Here is a 19116-nt window from a genome sequence, read left to right on the forward strand (position 1 = left end):
GCAGCAGGTAAAGCTTTTCACAACACATGAAGATAATACAGATATGATCCAAGGCTTAAAGCTGAAGGCGTGGTCTGTAGGCCTCAAGGAAGTAGGGTTGCCAGGTCCCCATTGGCCACTGGCAGGGGATGGTGGGGCAGGGTTGCCAGATCCAGGCCCAGAAACTCCTGGAGATCTGGGGATGGAGCCTGGGCAGGGCGGGGACCTCAGTGAGGCACGCCATAGAGTCCACCTCCAAAGCAGCCATTTTCTCCAGGGGGACTGATCTCTATAGTCTGTAGATGAGCTGTAATTCTGGGGGATCCCCAGGTTCCACCTGGAGGCTGGTATCCCTACAAGAAGGCCTCTCTTTCACACAGGAGAGTGCCAACCTCCAGGTGGCATCTGGAGATCTCCCATTATTACAATTGACCTCCAGATGATCAAGATCAGTTCCCCTGAAGAAAATGGCTGCTTTGGAACCTGGACTCTACAGCATTATACCCCGCTTCGGTCCTTCCCCTCCTCAGACTCCAACCCCAAAATCTCCAGGTAGGGTTGCCATTTGCCCGGTGGGGGTGGGGGACCCCCCAATTTTGTGGCCTCCTGCCTGCCACCAGCCACTTGGCCAGCAGGGGGAAATCCCCCCCCCCCAACAGCAACATCACACATGATGTGCCTGCGTCACCCGAAAGTGATGTCAACATGTCAGCAACATTGGGGGGTGACACTCTGGATTTTGGCCAAAACTCCATGGTTTGATGCCGATTTTACTACAGTGTTTTGCCCAAAATCCAGAGTATTGCCCCCAGTGTCGCCAATGCCACTTCCAGGTGACACAGGCACGCCACATGCAATGTCACTGTTTCAAGGGGGAATGGAGGGGTGACGGACGTCACTTCCCATTCCCAGAATGTCCCCTCATCCCCCCCCCCATTCAGGACTGGTCTGGGAGAAAATGGAGGGAAAACAGTCACCAATCACTGTCAAGGATGCAGAGTTCTAACACAGAGAATATAAAGCCCTACACCTAGAAGGAGGGATTCGCTCCTGGTCCGGGAAGCTGAAAAAGAGGCCGCTTTTGGAGGGAGCTGATCCCTTGCCCATGGTAGAGTGAGTCTGGCCCACTGGAATCAGATACTGAAACAGAGTAGGAACTAAATATGGCAGTTGCCTCAGGGAGTTTTGTTGTTTTCTGGTCCAGCCAGCTTCTTCTTTTTTTTTTTTGGTGGGTTTTGCCCTATATTAATTATGCCCCGTTTTCCTAATTTTTCTCCTACCCACTTACTTGTTATAGTATTTGTTTAACAAACTGTTTCTTGTTCACCCTGCCTGGGTTTGTCATGCCTCAAATCCGGCCATACATCAGGGTAGGGTTGCCAACCTCCTGTTGGGATTTGGAGATCCCCCAGAATTACAACGGATCTCTAAACTATAGAGATCAGTTTCCCCAGGAGAAAATGGTTGCCTTGGAGGATGGACTCTGTGGCGTTATGCCCCACTGAGCTCCCTTCCCTCCCCTAATCCCTCCCCACCCAGCCTCCACCCCCAAAATATCCAGTGATATCCCAACCTGGAGCTGGCAACCCTAGCAGCACACCCTGACTAAAGAGGGGGTTTCCTGGGGGCAGAGAGCATGCTCCGGGCCTTCTCTAGTAGTAGGGCTGCCAAGTGGGGGCGGGTGGCGGGTAAACCCCCGCTTCGGAGGCCCGATTTCCGCTGCTGCAGAATCGGGCCCCGGGGGAACTCCGCCCCCCGAAGCGCAGCTTGGCTGCGTCACCAAAGGTGACACAACCACATCGATCACGTTGGGGGCGTGGCCCCGATCGTCGGAGGGAAAACTCTATGGTCAGAGTCAAGACTGAAATCTGACTGTCAACACTAAACCCTTTTTCTGTCAGGACTATTCTCAGATGGTCCCAGTGCATGTCTCTTCTCAATTAAGGCAGGAATCTGACTGAATCTCCTCAGCATCCAGCTCTCTCAAGACTTTCTCTGCTCAGCTAATGCTAACCTATCAGATCTCTTGGAACAGCCTGTCACTCAAGGCGCTCTGGCTCTGTGAAGAATTAACTCTTCACAGTCCTTTATCTGCTTACACAGCACTTCTAAGCCTCTTAAAAAGTGCAGTCTGTCACAGCAGGTTAGGCAGGCAGAAAGTGACTGGCCCAAGGTCACACAGATGACATCACAGCTGAAGGGGTTTGAGTGTAGGACCCAATAGTCCATCTCTCTAACCACTACACTGCAAGGTGGCCAGAGGCAGCAAGAAGTGGGGATGCAGGATGATGCCGGGTTGTAGCTGGAGTCACCACAATAAGAGGAAAAGTCATTAAGCATTCATCTTCGAATTTTTATCCTGCAGTTCGTGCATTTAATTCTTGAAAGATCTTTTCTTTAAATATATCACAGCTCATCCCGAAACTTTGTGCCTGAAATGATTCGAAATCTAAAATGACTGCTCTGTTTCCTCGGCTAAGCAGGAGTCCCCCATTAGCTGTGCTCTCCTGATGGTTGATAAGGACACAGAACATTAAGCACGCGATACGTAAAATTTGGCATGTCAGCAGCAGATCGGCCGGATATTCATCCAGACTGACAGCACTGTTTAGCAGAACGCCAGCCTCGTTGATACGTCGACAATAATAAATAATAATGGTAATTGTAGACCATCTGACAATCAAGGATATTGTGCCTATTTGCAAGCTAATCCCCTTATGACTATAAATATTCCACCTTCTGGCCTTGCTTTACACTGCTAACACAAAGCACCACATGAACATTCATAGTTAACACTCCGAATGAACAGACACAGAATAAAGTTATCTCTTAGAGCTATGTACACCAAGTAAATGTTGCATTTTTAAAATTATTAGGATTTTATGGTCTGTTTTCAAGGGTACAAAGCTTATCCGATCAGCCTACCCTACAGGGCTGTTGTGATTATTGCAGTCACAATCCACGTGGAGACCGCATGTTTGCATAAATACTACTTCGCCTAAGGCAACCTTGTGAGGTTGTAACTGGAGTGAGATCAGAACTGGGGATTTTCTGGCTTTCACTTTTAGCTGGTTTGCTGCACCAGCGCTCAGGAATTATTTCACAGATGATGTTCCGTCACGTCACAACAAAGCTTCTTTTAAGAAGCTTAGTGCCTGTTTCGCACACTCGAATGTGGCAGCCAGTTTCTCCCTGCTGTGTGGAAATCTCCAGCACAGAAAGGTGGCAGGCACACGGAAGAAGCACAAGAGTGCACTTTCTGCATGTCACCCTGTTGAAATTCAAGATGATGCATAACGAATAAGAGCCTGGTGCACCACTGAGATGAACAAAATTTATTTCCCTGTGATCTTTTGAAGGGCAGAGCTCACCTCCTCAGATGTGTAGAAGGAATAGGACCCCTTTTCCCAGCCCCTTTTCCCAGTATTGTACAGAAAATACACAAAAGAGAGGAAACAGCCCAAATACAAAAGACAAGAGGATCAAGTATTGGAGACAAGAGGGTCTGAACATCAACACCAACACGGATCCTTGTCATCACACGTCCTACATCTGGTTTACCTCAGCTTCGTAGCTAGATTATCTACATTCCACAAAAGCTTGTCAAGAGTATGTGCAGAGCAAGAAAACAAAAAAGCACTTGAAACTTAGTTCTATCTATGAGAATTACTTTTTTAAAAACTGCAGAAATTTGTGAAATAATTTGTTACTGAATTAGTACTCTGAAAAAGGTTTCAGGGGAAGAAAAGAAATCGGTGACCTTAATTTACTTTCTACTCAATGAGTACCCGAAGCGGCTCCTTTCCTCCGATCTTATCCTCACAATAACCCTGTGAGGTTGGTTAAGCTGAGGGTGTGTGACTGGCCCAAAGGTCACCCAGCAAGCCTCCATGGCAGAGTGGTGATTTGAACCTGGGTCTCTGAGACCCTAGTCTAACACTCCAACCATCACACAATGTCAGCTGTCTTTAGGCAGCTAAGATCACAAGCTTAATCTACTTGCCTAGAAAACAACAGCAATGGAAATAGGGGACCTACTTCTGAGAAAACATGGTTAGGATCAGGACCAGCTTTTTGGCCAAGCCACAGAAGTGACTCTTGGGGTGCCAGAATCCTACAGGGTCATCATTAGGGTTGCCAAATGGTACTCACCTCCTCGGCGGGGGACTCCTGGGGACTTCCCGGTGCGCATACGCGCGCGCAACATATCTACGTCACCCGGATGTGACGTCGCACGCTGGGGCGGGGCCACAGCCATTTGAGGGGAAAACATAGAGTTTTCCCCTCAAATGGCTGTGGCCCCGCCCCAGCGTGCGACGTCACATCCGGGTGACGTAGATATCCCCCGGCCCCATTTGGCAACCCTAGTCATCATGCTCCCAGCCACCAGCAGCTCAGGATGCAATGGGTAACTGATCTTGGACCTGTCTTGCTATAACAGGAACCCCTGAATCTGAGGTCCAAGAAAGCCCATCCCAGAACCCAGTCAGAACTCGGCTAAGGCATTTAAGGCCCAGAGCCTATGGCTGACAGAACAGAAAGATTCCCCGTCATAAAGAGGCCTTCAGGTCATAAAGATGGCTGGCTAAACTGAAGTTAGGGCTGCCAGCCTCCAGGTGGGGCCTGGATATCTTCCATTTTTACAACTGATCTCCAGCTGACAGAGGTCAGCTCCCCTGGAGAAAATGGCTGCTCTGAAGGGTGGACTCTGTGGCATCATATCATGCTGAGGCCCTTCTCCTCCCCAAACCCCACCCTCTCCCGGATCCACCCCCAAAGTCTCCAGGTATTTTCCAATCCAGACCTGGCAACCCTAATTGTACTTAAGAACTGCACAGGCAATTGTTGAAGGAACCTTTGGTAAGTATCTGGAAGTGAGAGAAAAGAGAAGGTAAGAAATCTGTGATTAAATTGGCCAAAGGGTCTCCAAGGGGCTCTAGCTGATAAATGTCTGGAAGATTGTGGGTGGAGGGTAGCTCGGGCCCTGTAATTATTTAGAACGGAAACTGCTGCTTGGAGCAACATGCAAAGACAGTCTGGAGGAAGATGGAACAGGAATGGTCAGACTCAGGAATAGCTAAAAATCTTCCTTAAGCCTTTGCTTCCTATGTACACGTGAAAGTATGCTTCTCTTGGGCAAGCAGTGCTCAGAACATGGCAGAAGAAAGAGATGGTTATCTTGGGCAAGCAGTGCTCAGAACATGGCAGAAGAAAGAGATGGTTGCAAGGAGATGGCATAAAGGAACTTTTGACTTCCCCATAGAAAGCAATAGAAATATTTAAAAAAAAAAAAATGGAAGATCTAGCCAGTGAAAGCTCAGAACAATCCAGGGAGAGAAGAACCCAGAGAGAAAAATACCAAGAAGCCAAGCCTGTCTTGAGGCAGAAGCAAAGCTAGGCACATCTGCAGGAGCTGGCTTCCTCTGACATCCCTGAGATGACTTAGACATACTCTCTGCCTCTGATGTGTGGCTGGCTGGCCACCTTGTAACTTCTGATGGCAATTCCCATGGGTGAGGTAACAGGATATGTTCTGTATGATTTTATTTTTAACTTGATTGTTTGCTGTTGCTACTTGCTAGAGTAGTGTGCTATTGCATTTAATTCGTAATCCATAATTTGTAAATCTAACAGCGTGAGCGTGTTTGGTCTTGCTCTCGCTACAATTCTGAAAAGAATCTGTTGTCATCAGGTCAGCAAACTTGCTCCAGGATAGTTTCAGCAGCCCAATCCACTCCTGGCAGTGGGGTGAACCATGCTAGAGTTTAACCAAATACCTTGAACAGCCTTGGCTAAAACTAGGCTGGAAGCAGCCCCTGCTCCGGGAGCAGACAGAAGAACACCTCAAGTTCTTAGACATCCAACAGGACCATCCACCATTCATCTGTGATTGCTTAGTCAACTCTTTTGTTTTCATTTGTGCCTCCAAAACGACTCACAATCTACTTAGATCCAATTCAACAGGAAGCAGGATATAAAGAGAATGCATGCACATGTGTATGAGGTATGATGACCATGCATGTGTGAATGTACATATAAAAACCTGACCTCCAGTCTGCGGCTGGTTCTAGTGAACAAGACAGCCTCTGTATTCAGGCCTTGTGGGAAATATTGATCTCTTGCACATTTGCCTCCACTTAGCTTCTCTTTTGGTTATGCAGACCATTCTGTACTCCTACAACACTGCGCTCCTATCATTTCCCAGTATGCATTTGGAAAATGGACAGCAGCTTTCCATAAAAATTAACATAATCAGAAAGCAGGGTACAGCAACGTGGGCATATGAATTAGGATTCACCTGCAAAGGGAATCCCTGTGGACTATTTTGAAACAGTTTGCAGTAGTCAGATATGAAATCTGTCTTGTCAATGAAATTACGGAAGCTACTAATGCGCCTTCAGATATATGGCATGGATCAAGGCATATCTGGGGAGTTCCCAGTCATTTAATCAAGAGCTCGTTTCTTACTTCAGTTCCTGCTTGGCTGAATTCTGCCAGCAGAGGAAACATCGGACATGATGTGGATTTCTATATGCACAAATTTAACATGTGGGAGGAAAGCAAGGATCTGACACTTCCCATCCCACTCAAAAAACAAAAGCCCTGATTTATTCTGCTGTTCAACATCCACAGTCTCATGGGCCTTCCGAGGCCTCTTTATGTAGTCCGATGCTTCCCCTTGAGATTTGCCCTTATTTTCCTAATCAGAAGCTCCATTTCTTCCATGGCTGCAGGGCACATGGCTATCCAACAGATACAACTCTCTATGGCCTGGCCCTGCACTCACTGAACTGCAGCCATTAAAGGCAAATTGGTGTGTGGGGGGAAGCAATGACAAAGCTTTTTCTTCCTCCCTTTCCTATTGGTTTAATAAGGCCTGCTAAAACCAAGCTAACCTACAGCCATGCTGTCAGGCTGTACTAATGGTATGACTACTACCTATGCAGCTTAAGCTCAGTGCAGATAGAGCGCCCAGCCTCAACTCAGCAGCTGAGATCCAGAGGGTCCATGGAGAGTTGCTCAGCCAACTGCGATCAGCAATCACACTTCCAACTCAAGCCATGGCAAAAGGGCAGAAAATCGGAATGGACCAGCTAAAAGGGAAAATACCGACTCTGAGGACTCATCACAACTCTCTTATCCCCAGAGTTGGAGAATTCAAGCCCATGTGGGGGCCATACTTCAGGGAGAACAAAATAATACGGAATCCAGGGCTGCTGCTGAAAACATCATCCCTGAATTAAGTTCTCTCCCAACTTTCCCTAACTATGCAGTGACCCTCGTCACATTAAATGTGAGGCCTTGGCTCGGTAGTAGAGCATCTGGTTTGCATACAGGAGGTCCCAGGTTCAATCTCTGGCACTGACATTTAAAAGGATCAGGCAGTAGGAGATGCAAGAGGTTTTTACTTGAGAGCTTGGAGAGCCTCTGCCACAATACTAATACACAATACTAACCTCAACAGACCAAAGGACTGATTCACATGACTGAGAAGAACTCTGGGTACGTGTATTCTTGCCATTGAAAGAACTGTGAAGGGAACTAATCAACTGTCCACTCCTGTAGCTGATATTTAATCTAACTGATATCCCCTATTGGTTTACTGAGCAACTGAAGCTCCAATCAACTGTTGGTCAGAGTACCTTAACCTGTTTTTGTTTTTTGTTTTTTTAAAGTCTACAGCCAGCTCCATGTGTAGCATTTATGACAGATTGGTTCCCTGATCCTCACTCCTTAAGACAGCATGATTGTTTTGCACAGCAAACAAGATAAGTATGAAAGCAATGTGTGCACGTATATCCTTAATTAACTACACACATCTGGGTAACCTGGATCACAGGTGCACTACTTGAGTATCTAAATTATTTCCCCAGTTTGTGCATATACTGCAGAAAGCAGGGATGCAACACCAGTGTTTCTCACCACAACTGTAATGTATAGTGCTGTTCTGCAGGCCTGTTATACCTTGGGTTACCAACCTCAAGGCGGGGCCTGGAGTTTTCCGGGCATTACAACTGATTTCCAGATTCCAGAGATCAGTTGGCAAACCCTAGTTATGTTGGATTCCCAGGGCTTGGGGATGTCCCAACTGCTCTGCTCCAATTAGAAGGGGCAGCTGACCCAGGATACTTATGCAGTTGAGAAGAGGCTACCACAGGAATAGCACTATGAGAACAAATGGTTACGCTATTTGTTAGAATTTTTCTCCCTCTGAAGGTTAACATCCCAAAGGTTTACTAACATTAGATAAGGTGGTGTGTGTTTTTCTTTTAAACTGACAGAAACTAGAGCTACACGGGTTGAGCTGTCGATGTAGCTTTTATCAGTCTATCAAATTTGCTCTTGATTGCAAGCAGCACAGTTACATCAAGGCACAGTCCTCAGGGGCCCAAACATGGCCAGCATGATTATTCATACCAATTTTGCATGCCTTTGTCCTGAAATCTGCCTGCAAGGGTTACACAATGTATTCCTGACCCGTCTAAAGTTACTACATCCTATTCAGGATATGTTTCAATAGGAATTACAGCTGCAACCCTCTGCACACTTGGCTGAGTGTCAGATAGTTGCCAGCCATCAGAGGATAGCCAGTGGGAGAGGGAAGGGGCAGAGATGGGGGGACATCACCATGCCAAACATGACGCTCTAAAGATTAGCCAAACCACAGAGTTTGGGCTGAATCCCAGAGCAGCATGTTCAGCATTGTGATGTCACTTCCAGGTATCTGCCAGAATTGACACTGTGCCCTTGGCACACTGCCAGACTTTCAGCTAATCCCCCCCCCCCCCCCCCCTGCATGGCCGAATGGCAGCAGGCAGAGAGGCTGAGAGTGGGAGACCTGGTCTCCCTAGAGTAAGGCCTATGGAATTTACTGGGACTTGGCCCTGACTAAATGTGTGGAGGATTCAGATGTAAAACATAAGGCCCTGACTAAATGTGTGGAGGATTCAGCATGACTATCTTTGGCTAGACTGGTGCTACTGTTTACAGATGGGTAGGGGGGTCTCGAGTAAATTTCCCAGACATTTGCTGCTTCTTGCTATGTTGGCATTCTCCAGAATACCAAAGGAGAGACCTGGGAAGTAAATAGTGCAATTGATGCAGTCCTTCCCTCCCCACCCCAGCAGAAGGAATGCCTTGTTCTTTTTAAAAGGGAAAGTCACATCTTTGGCTTTCTGTACAGAAGCCCCAAGATAAGCTGGGGAGGATGTCAAATGTTGGCAGTTCGTTTAGCAAGAAAATGCATGGAAAGGTTAATTTCTCTCTTCCCAAGCCATGAAATGGGAAGGAGCATCTGAATAAGAGCACTAATATGTCCCTAGCAGATGGTTCAGAAAGGCATTCTGTTGGCAGGGGGGATTCAAGGCAGCACTTGAAGGGAAAGAAAGATGAATATTTCATTCTCATACTCTTAAGGGACCAACCAGAGGAGTTTGGAATTTTTAAAAGCATCATTATCACTCAATGACACAGAGAAGGGAAATTAAAAGCCTATTCTGAGAGGCATGTGTGGTGATTAATCGTAATGATATAATGACACAGGTATAATTTTTTACATTGTTCTCATAATTTCAGATTGTGAATGGATTCTTCCCCTTTAAATGAGAATTATATTTCAGTCTGGGCCATGTGATTCGGTACCAGGTAGTTGTAGAAAATGCTCTGAGCTGTGATCATGGAAGTCGCTGTGTTCTTCAGACACTCGGCCAGAGACCAGAACAGATGGCTCAGAATGGAGCATCTGCAGAGATGCTTGGGCTGACGTAGCAAAGTCATCCTCATTACCTAGAGGCAAGGGCTGGGGCGCCCTGACCCGGATGGCCCAGGGTAGCTGGATCTCATCAGATCTCAGAAGCTAAGCAGGGACAGTACCTGAAAGGGAGACCACCAAGGAAGACTCTGCTGGAGAAGTCAACAGCTAACCACCTCCGCTTCTCACTCGCCACAAAAGCCCCTTACTTAATACTTACTTATTAAGTAAATAAATTAGATGAAGTACACAAATTCACTGGAATGGAGTCCCCTCTTATAATAGAAACTGTCTGCAATTCTTGTTTGCCACATCTTCATTAAGACTGGGTAGAGTCACTGGAACCAGGTGAATTTGTTTCCAGGTTAAGCTCCACCCTTGCTTGACAGCAGGGAATAAGAACAGCATAATGCCTCCCACAAATGCCTATCCGTTTGTTTTTGCCATCAAGTTGCAGCCCACTTATGGCAACCCCGTAGGATTTTGAAGGCAAGAGGCTTCAGAGGTGGTCTGTCATTGTTATTTAGTGTGTTTTTCACACGCACTAAATAATCCACTTTCAATGCACTTTCCAACTGGATTTTTACTGTAAAATTTATTGGGGCAAAGTCCAATTCGAAAGTGCATTGAAAATTTATTGGAAGTGGATTATTTCGTGTGTGTGACCACAGCCATTGCCTGCCTGCACAGAGACTCCAGATTTTCCCACTGGTCTCCCATCCAAATACGGACCAGGGCCAACCCTGCTTTGCTTCCAAGATCTGAAAAGATTGTGTTAGCCTGGGCTATTCAGGTCAGGGCCTCGGGTTAGCAGAAATCATCTAATGCCACCTTAGCTTCACACCACTCAAATAATGTTTGAAAACACCAATCACAATGGGACTGGCACAATGACATTGTTACTTCCTCTTTCCACACATTCCCAGGGCAGCATAGGACTGAAGTATGCAGAAGGGGAAATCGTGCTCTCTGTGCATGTAAAAATGTGCACACTGTCACTTCAGAATCAGCAGTGTTGCTCAGATTTTTGAGTCCAAGGCAAAGCACAGCATTGGTGCCTCCCCGCTCTCCAAAAATCCCTGCACATACACCCAAAGCAAATACATTTCTGTCTATATTTAACTGCATGCCAGTCTATTTTTCCTTCTTCTCCTGTCACCACTACAGTTCAATTAAATTCCTCCCCTAACAACTTAGACAATACATTTAGGATAATTATTGTGTAGTGGGTTGACCGCGTGGCTAGGCCAACTCAGCTCCCATAACATGGTGCACACATGACTCTACACAACTAAGACAAAGACAAACGGCCAGGAGGCCAACTATATACATATCTTAGGGACACCCCTGGATCCCATTGGGAGGTTCGAACTTCCCTCCTCGTTTCTATTGGCTCCCCATTGGAGAGACCAAGAGACCAGTTCCCATTGTCCACCCAGGGTCAAGCCCTGGGTGCTCGCTGGCCCCTGGTGGTGGCCAGTGGACACAACAATAATATATAGAAAAGAACACACCATCATCTTTGTATGCTCATGGTAAACCAATGCATGTTCTCCACTCTTTCACTCTAGCCAATAAGGACTTTGTTATTACAGATCTGGCATCTGTGTCTCTCCTGCAGGCCAAAACTGCTTTTGGTAAGCTGCCGTGGCAGGGAGGGTACTAGAGTCCTGCACGGAGCATCAGCCTGTTGACAGGGGTTGCCTGAAGCAGTCTTCCTGGGATAGATTCTGCTGCTTCCAAATTCACATCTGCTCTCTAAGGCAGTTAGGGCTAGATTCACAGCACCCCCAGTGGTGGGGAAGAGTCTGTGCAGGCTGTGGATAGAAATGCTCTACTTTGCTGCCTCTCCCTTAACCAAGGAAAGGTTAACTAGTACAACACCCTCCAACAGCAGATGCCTGTAGCTACCCCATTTTGCCATGGGGGTGCTATGCCATTGTTCAGAATCTAAAGTGTGGCACCAATGTATCTTTTTACTATAGACATACAAAGCCAAAAAAAGTAGGGAAAACATAATGTGTGAAGCAGACCCTGGAATTTAGAATCTAGAAAGCCTCTAAAATTATTTTACAATATTCTGTACATTTCCACCTGATCTTGCCTATCATTCCCAAAAAATGCTGCAGGTTTGAGCTGAATAACGAACATCTAGAGAATACACACAGCCAGAGACCACTCATGGTTCATAGTGTCAGAACAGATCTGAGCACATATAGTTAATGCATTTGTTAGAAATTATTCATAAGGTCTGAGAACTCCTGATATGGCTCCATCACTGTAAACAGGCAGTTCTGGGCCAGAAGGGACCTACTGCCAGAGAACTTCGAATAAAAATAAAAGAGGGGTGCATAATGCTAGAACTCATAGGCACCTGATGACATTATGGGCAGCAGGTTCAGGACAGACAAAAGAAAGCATTTCTTCACTGTCTTGTGGAATTCATCACCACTGAGGACAGTGACAGTCCCAAGTCTGGTTTGCTTTAAAAAGTAACTAGACCGCTTCATGGAGGACAGGGCCATTAATAGCTGTTTGCAGATATAATGAAACAGAACCTCCATGTTCAGAGGCAGTGATCCTCTAAATCCCAGAGCAGAGGGTCAACCACCTGGGGAGGCTTTGGCCTCTGTGGCCAGACCTCCCAGAGGCATCTGGTTGGCCATGGTGTGAAAATAGGGTGTTGGACTAGATGGGCCATTGGTCTGATCCAATATGGCTACTATTATGTTGTTCTGTTTTTGAAAAGCTTCTCTGAGCTCTTTAGCAGAAAGGGTAGAAAAGTAAAGAATGAAATGTAAAGATTCATTTTTTTAAAAAAATACTGAATACATCATTTAGCTCTTGTAATAGATTATCTATATTGAAAGAATAAGGCCACATGTGAATGAATCTATTAATGCTAACCTTTTCAACGTGGCAAAATCCAATCACATCGTTAATTTGTTAAGTTCAAGCAGAAGAAAAATTGAGAAATTGTAGCAAAATTGTACAGTGGAAGGGCTGTGAAGGATTTTTTTGGTGCATAAATTTGCAGTGAGAAGACTTAAACTCAGAAGGGGAGAAAGGGCCTTGTAATCATGGCCACAATGACCTCTACTGGACAGTTTGTGTGGCAAGGCTTGCTTCCAGTGGTGACTTGGGTTACATTCACTCTGTGCTAGATGGGAACAAATACTATGCCAGGGTGGTCCTACTGGCTCCGAGGAAGCTTCTGTTAGAAGACTGCATTCGCTGCGTCTGAGAAATGGGATACTTTACAGGAAACAGAGACCTGAACGTGAGCAAACTTCATGCCGGTTATCCTTGAATGAATAGAGATTAGAAGGACTGCCCATTTACAGAAAAGGGTTACTTTAAAAAAGAAAGAGAGCTGCAGCAAGATTCTTAGCAATTCTATGCATTTATCTTCAGTTAGAGTAACCCAGTTAACTTTTGACCTTCTAAATTACTCTGCAAAACAAACTTTGCCACTGGACTGGTTTCTAACCCAGTGCAGAGACTCGAGGGGGGGGTGTTCAGATGCCCACCAGCCAATTACATAATCAAACAGGGGCACAAATGGAAGCAAGGTCAACCCGGGGCATGAAAGGAAAGGACACTTAGTAACTTGGGAACCTGGACTGGAGGAAGAGAACAGTGCCAAGCGTGGGCACAGTGGAGAAGGCAGTGCTGTGGAAAGGCAAAGTATTCAGCAGGTTGGAGATGGGGCCGCTAGAGCGTACAAGACCTCTTTCTGGGCAGCTCGTGTCAAAAAGGGATTCCACACCAATACCATGGACCAAGAGATGACCAATCAACATAGGATCCAAAGATGGCTGCAGTGTTATGTCATACCTGCTGACCCCCTAACCTGAACCATTCACACAAAAAATGGGTCATTCATAGTTATTCACCAAAAAGTAAATGAAAAATACCACTTGGATGATGTCTGCAAAGCCAGTCAAGAGCGATGGTCTTTAAACGTTTTACGGTTTCCTCATATTTGCACATGAGGAAAGGTGAGCCTACTCAGAGAGAAGGGTTATTAAAGTGATGGGGTAGAATTATTAAATTGGCTGACCTCACAACTTCTATTTCTTTTGAGGATGCCTACCCCACTTTTTGGGCAACTGATCTCCAGGCAGCCTCCAATGACAAAGAATCTACAATTCTTCAGAACAAAGTCTGAATCCAGTGGCACCTTTAAGACCAATAAAGTGTAATTCTGGGGATAAGCTTCCATGCGCATGCACACTTTTTCAGATATATTCACACAAACTTCACCAACCATTACATATAGGTAGAGAAATTGGGGGGGGGGGGCTAGTTGCCTGTATGCAATACTTGACAAAGTCTGTTTCAATTTATCTGAAGAAGTGTGTATGCACACGAAAGCTTGTACCCAGAATTAAACTTTTGTTGGTCTTAAAGGCGCCACTGGACTCACTTGGTTCTGTTGCTTCAGGCCAACACGGCTACCCACCAGAATCTATCTACAATTCTTGTCAGCTTCAGCAATACAAAAATATTATATGACTCTTAGAAAAAACATGATGATAATATACTTCATAAAATAAATGTCTAGTTATAGTGTTGTCAACTGGCCTAGAGAAAAATGTCCCGTCCCTTTCATGGAGGCTGCTAAACATTCTAATGAGGGTAACATGGTATCATAAATTGCCATTTTCTAGTTTCTCTCTTATAAAGTTAATTTAGTGTTTGAGATCCTACATTCTTTTTTATTTGTACATTGTATTTGCACATTTTAGTGATTAAATAAAAGACCTGATTTTAAAAACCACTAAAAATGCAACCCTCCATTGCATGGAATGCAGTGAAAAAGACACCTACAGCACTGATTTAAATCTGAAGGGGAGTAGTTCTACTTGGTAGAGAAGTTCAAAAAAACAGTGCAGAAAAGCAATCATTTGTATTGCCTTTGATAGGTGGCTCAGTATTGTCCGTGATACCATTTAAGCAACTATGGGAGCAGTCCTCAGCAGACCTACTCAGAAGTAAGTCCTACTTTACTCAATGGGCCTTACTCTCAGGGAAGGGTTTGGGGTTTTTTTAAAGGACTGCACTCTTGGTCTCCCTTGCACTTTGGCCTAGCCAGCTCCTTCCCAAAGCAGAAGTGTCATGAAAACAAACTGGTCTCCCATATGTTCCAACTGTCCCAATTCATCAGGGATAATCCCTGTTTTCTGTCCCTAATCTTGTCGGTTTGGCATGCCATTTTGCAGTGTCATGAGCTGCTCAATTTGCCACCCTCCAATTTCAGCCCCCCTCATCCCAAATCTATAGAAACTGGAAGCACAATCCTAAAAAGAGTTATACCCTTCTAAGTCCATTGAAGTCAGTGGGGTTCAAAGGGTGTTACCTTGTTTGGGATTGCAGTGTAAATTTTCAAACTGGCAAGTAGTGGTATCTGTATCATGTCTCTACTGCACATACATGCAAACATAAATGTAAGAGCACACACGTGCACAAGACTTCATATGACACACTGCCTGACAGATTTGTCTGCCGGTGAAACTCATCTTGAGCATCCGATAACAGAGTGTCAGACCGCTATGTGTTTGCATCTTTTCCTTAACCAAAAGAACACAGACTGTGAAATAGCACAAGATGGGCTATTGCAGATCCTGCAAACAGTCTAAAGTCTTCAGTAATGTTTTGTTGGGTGGGAAGACACGGGCAGGGATCCTCTGTATGCAAACAGGAATGCTCCCAGCATGTCCTTTGTGTTATCTGTGGCTTGCTAAAAGGGGAATGGCCAAAGCATAGACCTAGGACCCAAACAAACAAATACAACAAGAGACAGCTTAAAAGTAACAGATAGTTGAATTGATTAAGAAGAGCACAGATGGCATTGGCAACTAAATAGATTCAGAGAAGTGGTACCCTAATATAGTTGGAAGGCTAGGCCTTGGGTGGAATAGGCCTATGGGAGATAATCAGAAGGTATGGACGCAAATCCTAGCTCAAGTGTAGATTTGGGGGGGGGTTGAATTAGCCCTAATTTCCCCATCTGAAATGGTAATGTGCTCCAGCAATCTGAAGCCCTGGAATTCAGATTAGAGGGAAATCTCTCCATATCACTGCTATATAGATAACTATACAGGGGCTGAAATTATTACAGCTGAATCAGTCGGCTGTGGTTCCTCTTATGTGGTGCAGCTACCCATAAACATTAAGGGTCACTAAAGCAAACAGAAAAACTCTTAGATTGCACAATGAAGTGGTAACTTTGGGGGGGGGTGCTGCTGTACTTATGTTTGAGATCAGCCTCATGACTAGTCATGGGCCACAACCAAGAAAAAAAAGTTAAGTTGCAATCCTAAGAACACTTTCCTGGGAGTAAGCCCCACTGAATAAAATGTGACTTACTTTTGAGTAGACCTGCTTAAGCTTGCTCCCTAAGACAGGACTATATTAAAACCCACTGCTTTTCCATGGTGTTTAGTCATGACCTTAAAGTTTTAGTATGATCACAGCCATGTAGAGTTGCCACCTAGACTGGAGAAATATGTCACATCCCTTTAATAGAGGCTTAATGGAATATCATTTACCAAGCAATGTTATTTACCGCTGCACCATAAAAAGCTTCCTGCCCATTTCCACACATTAAGCCTCTAATAAAAGGGCAGGGCAGGTTTCTCCAGGCCTGTGAGGATGCTGTTGCTGAACTACTAAGTTTTGCCCACTCACTAGGGCTGGAAGTCATTGAGAGAGAGAGCACGCCTGCTTTCCAGTTCCATTTCTCCTTTCCACCCCCACGTCAGGAAACTTATTCCTTGCCACCTTTGATCTCAAATCAGTTGACAGAGTATTTTTTAAAATCCACAGAACTTTCCCTTTTCTTTCTAAGCAGCCTCATGTAGCTTTAGCTGTTGAGAGGCGATTTCTGTGAAGTAGGCATGTTCAGGTGTTGCAGCAAAACAACATGGAATTTGGTGGCATTTTAATGACTCACCGATACTTTATGGCATAACTTCTTGTGGTCGTGAGCCCATTCCCCAGGTTTTAAGTGTGCTTTTGGTTGGAAGATAGATTGTAGCACACCATGTGTGGTGGTGGGGAATTGTAAATGGGGGTTAATGACAACATGACACTAGACAGCTTGGGCTCAGTCATGATTATGGCTTCGTGTAACATTACACGTACTAAATTAGCTTAAGCGAGATTGTGCTATCAGCTATTACTGCTGCTCTGAATACTCCCTGTGCTTATCTTATATGCACTGGAGCTTTTACAATCTGTACCTCTTGCATTTCATTGCCTTTTGAACCTACTGTTTCTTTATCATATGACTCTCACCCTCTCTCTCTCTCTCTGCCAGTTTAGGACATATTTCGCATAGTTGATCGAGTAAGCTCTTGTCCATGAAAACTGCCACCACAAGGATTCCTGGTAGCCAATGCTTTGCTCCTAAATGGATGCTCACCTGTGGTCTTCTTGGTCAGTCATCCCTATCTTTTGCTTAAGGGACTGGAAAACAGGCATTTCATTTTTACTGGACCTAAGCAAGAGAGATCCTATGCTTGGGAGTAAGTCCCACTGATCTCAGCGGAACTTACTTTGGGTTAGAGAGGGAAACATGCTCTTGCCAGATAACTTAATGCCACCTGTGAACTGTGTGTCACAGAGACTTAGTTCAGGAAGGCATGGCTCAGCCCTTTCCCATTTGCTACATATTCAACAGCTTCATCCATAGAGTGTTAGTTTCTAAGACTCCTTAATGAAGAAGCCACATTCAAATTTGCTCTGTAGTAAGAACTGCTAAATCAAACTCCAGTTCTCCTACCTGAATTCAGGAAGGAGGTTTGGCTGCAACCCATAGAAAGCTGCAGAGAGAGTGACCAGCCAGGCTGGTTTGTAGTTTCCATTCTCACACTCCAAGTAGGGAGATGACCACTTGATGTGGTTCTTCTCTGCCGGGTAACCATCCCTCTTCCTCCAGCTGCTCTCCAAAGCCTTAGAACCAGGAGCCAAGCCCTTGTGGTGGAGGTGCGGCCTCCACTTTCGCTTCAAGCTGTGGAACCACTCTGTTTCCCCAGAGGTGTTGGCCAGATGACGGGCCACAGAAGACAAGTCCTGGAGCAAGATCTGGCTGTCTTGCCGGCTGGCCTGGAGGAAGACCTGAGGGGCCGAGGACAAGGGCTCCAGGTTGAAGGAGATGGCCGCCCTGGAGATATTCGGATCCCCTTCCAGCAGGCTTCGGATCAGCGCCTGGTACCATTCGATGTCCTCCTGCAAGTTCTGCTCCCGGGACTTATTGCTCTGCAGAATCATGCTGAGAAAGTTGGTGGCGTGAATGAGGGTGTCCAGCGCACCGTGCAAGGAAGGGTGGGAAGTCAGGCGAGACTTCCCAGCCAAGCTGGCCAACTCGTACCTCCCGGTGCAGTTGGCATGCCCCAGCTCCCGAGCATCGCCCGTGTAGAGGAAAGAGGCGACGTTCTGGGGCACCTCCTGGGCGAGTCTCTGTGCCAAGATGGTACTCTCGGCGGATCGGCTCCTGGGAGAGGCAGCGGGGAAAGCCGCATTCTTATTGTAAACAGCCCGCTCGCCTTTAATCGCCTTCCCTTTGTCGGGCCCTTGGCTGGCATCGACCGCAAACCTCAGATGAGCAAAGAGCAGGACGGGCAGCAGCCGCGGCAAACCCATCGCCTCCCCTCCGCCGAGCGCCAGCCGAGTCTCTCCGTCGTCTCCGTCTCGCCCAGCCCCGTCACAGCAGGGGTGGCGGGTCAGGAAGCCCCCGGCATTGGCACGACACTCGGCGGGGGGCGGCGGGGAGAGGAGCCCGGTCACCTGTAGCGACGCTTCCTGCCAGGAGCTCCCCCGAGGAAGGACAAGGGCGAGCGCCGCCGGGAATCAGGCGGCCCGGCTGGCGGAGCGAGTCAGTCCCATCCCCTCGGGCTCCGGGGAAGGCGCTCTAGTTAGCCCACTTACGTCGCGATCCCCCCCATCAGCCGCCGCCGCCCGCCGCGCTCGGGAAAGGGGCTTCCCTTAAAGACCTGCCCGCCAGCCCTCCTCCTCTTCCTCCTCCTCGGGCTGCTGCTGCCGCCGCCGCCGCTCCAGCCGCCGGTCGAGCGGCACGTTCGCCGCGCCCAGGCACCCCGCCAGACCTCCAGGGCTGCCGGCGAGTTCTTCGGGCATCGCGTCCCAAGGCAGGCTGGCAGGCGGGAGGGAGGGAGGGCGGGCGCTGGCGGCGGCGGCGGCGGCGAACTCGAGCAAGCGGGGCGAGGAGGAGGAGCGGAGGCGGGGGGAGGAGTTGGGGGGTGGGAAGGGGAGCGGAGGGGGAGGCTGCTGGATTGGGCGGACGCGCTCGGATTCCCCCGCTCAGCAACGCAGCCCCTCCACCTCTCTGCCCCCCTCCGGCTGGAGGAGGCTGCTCACTAGCT

At 47.0% G+C, this 19116-nt stretch overlaps 1 protein-coding gene across 1 annotated transcript in view; it reads right to left on the reverse strand.

Moving 5' to 3' along the window:
- The window catches only part of GPR158 (G protein-coupled receptor 158), a 193656-nt gene extending 174785 nt beyond the window's left edge, over positions 1-18871 (reverse strand). The window contains 2 exon segments of the mRNA XM_015414287.1: positions 17520-18538; positions 18812-18871. Coding sequence (XP_015269773.1) covers positions 17520-18538; positions 18812-18871 — 1079 coding nt within the window.
- Between the last annotated feature and the right edge of the window lie 245 nt (positions 18872-19116).

The sequence above is a fragment of the Gekko japonicus genome, unplaced genomic scaffold (assembly GCF_001447785.1).
Source record: "Gekko japonicus isolate JY-2015 unplaced genomic scaffold, Gekko_japonicus_V1.1 scaffold80, whole genome shotgun sequence".
Lineage (NCBI taxonomy): Eukaryota > Metazoa > Chordata > Lepidosauria > Squamata > Gekkonidae > Gekko > Gekko japonicus.